Source organism: Protomyctophum parallelum (assembly GCF_964188405.1).
Source record: "Protomyctophum parallelum genome assembly, chromosome: 10".
Taxonomy (NCBI): Eukaryota; Metazoa; Chordata; class Actinopteri; order Myctophiformes; family Myctophidae; genus Protomyctophum; species Protomyctophum parallelum.
The window spans coordinates 42,400,898-42,407,539 of NC_139704.1; the positions used below are offsets into that span (position 1 = coordinate 42,400,898).

General features: G+C 42.5%; 1 protein-coding gene across 2 annotated transcripts in view; it reads left to right on the top strand.

The window, feature by feature from the left end:
• The window catches only part of ccser2a (coiled-coil serine-rich protein 2a), an 83,545-nt gene extending 77,301 nt beyond the window's left edge, over positions 1-6,244 (top strand). The window contains exon 11 of one of the 2 annotated variants that reach the window (XM_083775747.1): positions 2,645-2,868. In XM_083775747.1, the coding sequence (XP_083631873.1) occupies positions 2,645-2,736 (92 nt within the window). In that variant the 3' untranslated portion in view covers positions 2,737-2,868. Of the gene's footprint in view, positions 1-2,644 lie in introns of both variants that reach the window. The other variant, XM_083775746.1, reaches the window with a different exon arrangement.
• Positions 6,245-6,642: the final 398 nt, after the last annotated feature.

Below are 6,642 nucleotides of genomic sequence, written 5' to 3' on the forward strand. Positions count from 1 at the left end.
AATGTACTGTATACCGATATGCATTCAGCGGTTTGAAAATGACTCTTATAGCCATGGGCTTTTCAATTAGTACAGTATCTACAGGAACTGCTCTGTTCAAATGCTATACACAGTAGAAATCCTCTGTGTTAATTTAACTCTGAGCGTGTACAAATGTAACCACATTTTTTAATTAACGTTGATGACTTTTTCAGTGTATAAGCATTGCTGCGGATAAGATGTTTATGCTGATCCCCCGATAAATTATACTGCAAAAGTCCTCTGTCACCATTTTCCATCTCCTCCATGCAATTCTCTGTGGAACTCTCGCATTACTGAGAAATCACGTTCAGAGCATGGGGGACGAATTATTCTCTGTGGTTTTTGGCTATGAAAGAAAAAAGCTGTTCTCCCTATCACAGACGTCACAGAGCTCTCATAGCTCTTATTTGGATGATAGATTTTCGTGCTATATTTTAGTGATGTAGCCTTTTCTGTGCTCACAGCTCTTTTGGCACAGAGGCTTCATTTAGCTATACATGTTGTGGCTTTGCCGCCCTCATTGCAAAAAAGCTAGAATGTCTCTGAAGATGCCCACTGAGAAATGAAACCCCAGGCTTAGGGAAGGGTTACTATGAAAGGCTGGTGAGTGCAGTGTGGTGGTATGGAGCCAGCAGATGGCGCTATGGTCTTGGTCATCCACAGCCACTCCCTCATTACATACTACATGGGATTGACAGCAGTAACCTGTTTAAAAAATACACATAATTTTTCTTTATTTTCTACACAGTCTTAATATGTATTCCAGTCTTTTCCAGAATCTTTTCATGTTAATTTCCTGTGTACAGGCTTTGTGGCTTGTACACAGCTGTATGAGTACATATCCTTTGAAGTAGTCTTTGACTTGTCCTGTTCCAATGGGAGTCAAAGCTGTAACCGTAGAGCTGTGGAGACACAGGATAGCTACACAAAATTGTATACAGAAAAGCCCTGCCATGGGCTATCTCTGGCACGTTCATTTCAACAAATTAATAGTGTATAATTTAGAATAAAACCACATGTTGAGCTAGCTTCAATAGAGTGTGTGTGTGTGTGTGTGTGTGCGTGTGCGTGTGCGTGTGTGTGCGTGCGTGCTTGTTATGTGCAGCTTTGGATACAATCCTGAATAATAAGGTGGCAGGTAGCCAGCTTATACCCAACTACAGCTAGTTAGTACATGCATCAGTGTCAGGAGAAGAGATTAAAGTAATAGTCCATATGGAGCTACATTATGTTCCAGACTGGCTGGATACCACCATGCTGAACTGGTTAATGTGGAAAAACATGTTGGTCAAGTATCCTGTTTAAACTGTGCATGCACAATGCACATACGGTAGTAGGTACAGTAGATATTGCAAAGTACCTTTAAATGATTTGGTGGAGCAGCCATGCAGGAAGCATATAAAGAACTGTCCTAGAATATGCATCCAAGTACTCATGCATGTACACAAATATTGCCAATGTATGTTGTTCCAAAATAGAAATGCGCCCAAAACAAAGAAACTACAACAAATATCGTTGTTAAAGAAATGTTTAATATAATACGTATACTATACATTTGCAAGAGCAGCATAAAGGACTAAAAAAACAAATATTGCTATTTCTGTCTTCTTCTCTCAGACATCTCTATCTGCTTCATATTCCTGAACAAAGATAAACAAAATTCTATCTGTTGCATAAAGGTCACATGAAAAGACCCACCAAAACCCAACAAACTCTTTGCAGACATCTAAATCTGGCTAAATTGAATAAGAACTGCCTCAGGGAACATGCATGATGTGGAACGAAGACAAAGACGTCTTAATTTCAACAAGCTGCTGGTATCTAAATTGAAATGACCAGCATCAATTAAAGGCTTGAACGACTCGTAGCCACGATGAAAGTCTGTTTTATTTTAAATGGTAAACGAATGTTTCGACAGAATTGTCTTCCTCAGGGTATTTTTAAATTACAAAAATGCTGTTCTCAGAACTATGTTTTCAAGCTTGTGAAATACCAATTACAGTATTGCAGGATTTAATAATTATATATAAAAGAGAAAAGTCTGCACACAGCTATGCTCCTCAGTGCCAAAATCAGTGACAATTACAGCCTATGTGGTTCACGTCACGTGACCGACAAGAAAACAGGGCAGGTGATAATTGTTACAAATGGCATTCTGTTTTTAAACCAGTATTTAATATACTGCCTAGTGCCTACTGGCACACTTTAAAATAGGACTAGATCTAAAAGTGCATGCTTTGAAAAGCCTGGTGTAGCTCAGCCCTAAAGCAGCGACCAACTCCTCAGGGAGCCTTAAGACCCAGAACCCAGACACGCAGCCAGCCAGGTTATCACTGAGTGCCTGTCTGACTCAAAGGCTACTGTATGTATCCGCACCTCTCATTTGGGGTAGGTGTGTTAACTTGTGACTGGCAGTCTTGGCTGCCACTGCTATAAAAGGGAAAGACAAAACAAGAAACTTTGTAAGTCAAATAAAAGACTGAATCTTAAGTTTTATTTTTTTTCCATTCCAAATTCACTGGTTTTCACCCGGATCAAAGACAAACCAACTGGGACAAATAAATAGCAGCTCCAGCTCTCCTCATTATACTGATGTATTAATGTATTTTCTTTCCTTTCACAGCCTCCAATACTACAGCCTTCCAGCACCTGCCTCACAGAGCACCTGCGCCAGGAAAAACTAGTAAAAATTCCCCCCACAGAGGTCCACAGTGACCCCACAAGAAGCAGCATTAGAGAAGGCGGAGCAAACATAGACTTTGGCCAGCCAACTGGAGGCACCGTGACGGATTCCTCTCTCCTGGTAGGACCTCCGGCCCCAAACCCAGATGAAATTAGCCTCCTCGTCGGCGCCCCCCGCCGCCTCCAGGACTACTCGGGCTCAGTGGTGCCAGAGGGGGCCACGGCCAGGCACCGCCCAACCTCAGCTTCTCAGTCTGGGGCCAAGCCTGGTCCGCTGACCAAGATGGGGCTGGTCTCTGGCGAAGCAGTTGCATCTGCTTGCCCCCGCGTGCTGCAGCCCCCCCGCCTCCACAGGCGAGTGTCAGTGCCAGCGCTACCACGGGGGGGCACCGGTGGCTCTGTCCCTCGTAGAGTGGGGGGCTGCTCTGCGCCACCGGCTAACTTCAGGACCAAGCAGCTGCCCCCTCCCTCCAGAGGCCTGCCTTGCTTCAGTGCGGGGCCTCCGGGCTGCTCTTCACTCCCTCAGCCCCGCACGGCGTTTGGGCTCTGGAAGGATCCAGGGAGCACTAACACCGCAGCCGCCAACCTAAGCCTGGCTGAGGAGTGTGACCCCAGGGCAGCCAGTGTCCTGTCCACCCCCGGCCTCTCACGCCTCCCCAAGCCAAAGATCATCTAAGGAGCTTCCCATCCCCATCCAAACTCATCCATCACAACATGAGACTGAGATCTGCAGCCATCGTTCCTCTTCCAGACCCCAGACATAATAATATGTGTGGTCTCAGTGTGTCCCATAAGAACATGCACTGTGTCAAGGTCACACATTCATGTGGTCACACTGACATTGTCTGAAAAAGCCCTGCTTCGCGGATCACAAAGCAATATGTAGCACGGCCTCGTCTTAACCACAATTCAGAGTGGTACATTTTTAATTCCACACGGTCTTCTAAAATAGTCCAAGCAGGTTATGAGTGAAATGAACTTGAGAATGAACTGAGGATGATTTCCTGTTGGGACAATTGGACGGATACAATGTCCAGTTTATTTGCTTTGCACATTTGACAGACACATTATCGTTCATTGTGAAACATGGAGTGTTTCTATTCACACACACACACACACACACACACACACACACACACACACACACACACACACACACACACACACACACACACACACACACACACACACATATATATATATACACACACTGTATGCATTTCCCTTAAGGTATTACCCGTTTATTTAAACTTGAAACTGTGGATGACAAGTCCAGTTGCCCTAACATACAGTACTGTAGCGTGTATAGGTTACAGGTATGTGCCCATTGCTTTGTAATGGAGCGCCTGAGGAGAGAAGGTATTTCAAGTAGGGCTGTCAAAGTTAACGCACTATTAACTAGTTAACTCACAATCCTTTTAACGGCACTACTTTTTTTTAACGCGCGATTAACGCACTGTGAAGTTTGACAGGTTGAGAGACACATGGCAATTTTACACTGAAGAGTTGAATAATTGTTAAACAGTCTCATTACTTAAGTTAATTTAAGTCTACACAATTAGAAAACTTAGAAAACATGTTATTTTGATCAACATGGCCTGTTATCTCTCGTAATGTTACCATTGGCCAACATCAATACAGTTCTTTAGTTTGGGTCTGGAAGGCTAAATGTCATCAAATGGTGGTCCGTGGATCAAATGCAGAATAAATAATGGACCTTGATATGAAAAATCTTGAAAACCACTGATTTAAGGTATATTTAGAACGGATAAAAAATATGCGATTAATTTGCGATTAATCACAGTTAACTATGGACAATCATGCGATTAATCAGATTAAATATTTTAATCGATTGACAGCCCTAATTTCAAGATAAGAAAAGTGACATTACAGCAAAGGTGACAGCCTGCAGGGAAAGTAATCCGTCTGTGTAGCCTTCCTATTCAGGGAGAGAAAAGAATGTGCTTGTGAAAAAGTATTAGTTCTCGTCTATGTGCATTGTGCATGGCCAAGAAAGGACATGGGGAGAGAGCGAGACGGAGGTGAGAGGAAAATAAAAAGACAACTCCTTCAAGAAAGGGTTTCATAATGTCTGGTGCACGGTCCATTTCAATTCGGTGTAGCCTCAAAGTGAACCTCTGTGAACCCTGCAAGCACTTGGCATGCATGAACTTGACTCGGTGGGCAGACCTTGTTGGAAATGGAAGAGAGAGGCCTATTATAGTGGTATGAAGTGGAGTAGCCATGGGTAGGTCCGACAGTCATTAGACTGACAACCTACCGCAAACCCTAACCGCAAGCACGATGCAACGCATGGCGGACCAACGCATGGCGGACCTTTGGTGTGTCGTATAAGTGTGTGCACCCCGTAGGGGGTGGTGGGGGGTCATGTAGATACTTTAGAGAAGTGGGAGGTCAGATAGGAATTACTCGCAGGGGTGTAACGATACATTTTAACAGCGATACGATACGTATCAAGATACGTGGTTGACGATACGATACTTGAACGATATTTGGTTCATTATGGCGATACGATACGGTTCAATGATTTGAAATCGATACAGTAACCATTTAGCAAATACATTAAATATGGGTGAAAGATGCAAAGGTGCAGATTCTTTTAAGGGATACATTTATTATTTATATATAATTAATTAAGTAAACCATGATTCTCTGGCAATTAGATGGACATTTTATTTTGACACGTATTGTATGGACGCACCCGTACCTTGACATGAACACAGATAATACACACATTTATCAATAGACCAAGTGTAGTGATATGGAATGGAATACTAATTAAACCCATCTTTTTATTTTTCTTCTTAAAATTGCTAAATACAATGCACATGTACTTAGTATTGATTCAATTGATTATTTCCATTGCAAAACAATTCGAGACCGATTATTTCCATTGCAAAATGATGCGATACAAAGTCAAACGATACGATACGATATTTGCTGTTTACATATCGATATAATTCGATTTTGTTTAATTAAAAGTTTATTTTAATAGTTACTATATCGTTACACCCCTATGAATTAGCTTTCATTATGTGCCAAGAAAGATTATAGTAGGAGAAAGCAGGCACGCTTGCACACACACACACATGCATAATGTAGGTCCGTGCAGACTGAACCGCAGAAAATAATTTACTTGAAGTACCACGCTGACTGAAACAAAACATTCCAAATCTCGTGTCGATTCGGTCCCATCCCAGTGTGCTAGCTGACATTTGGCTTAAAGACTTAAGAATAATTAGGTATTTGTGGGGTATTTTTCCACAGGGGAAGCCTTAAGCCCCGTTCCGACCGGCCAAAGCTGGAAATGAAAGCAAAGCTGAACTCATTTCAAAGCTGCTTTTTTTTGAGAAAGTGGGCGTGTACAAGGTACCTGTCACTCAAGCTGGCTTGAGCTGAGAGAAAACAGGCAGTTTAAGCAGATGCGCAATTGGTTTATTGCGTTCATGTAGGCCTATCGATGAACCTCATAGCAAAAGTTGAAAGACAGTAGATAGCCTATGTTTATAGATAAAACACAATCCCCCCCCGTGTGTGTGTGTGTGTGTGTGTGTGTGTGTGTGTGTGTGTGTGTGTGTGTGTGTGTGTGTGTGTGTGTGTGTGTGTGTGTGTGTGTGGGTGTGTGTGTGTGTGTGTGTGTGTGTGCGCGCGAGAGAGATCAATATAATATTATATCAGTTGAATGATATGCATGCGGACATCCATGATCCTCCGACTGTAAATGATAATGTGAAAAATCTAATTAATTATACATCATTTGGAAGTCCCTGACATGAGAAAAACTGGATTAAACTGATATGAACTAAATGATATGATACTGACCATGACACTGACATGATACTGACCATGATACTGACATGATACTGACCATGATACTGACATGATACTGACCATGATACTGACATGATACTGACCATG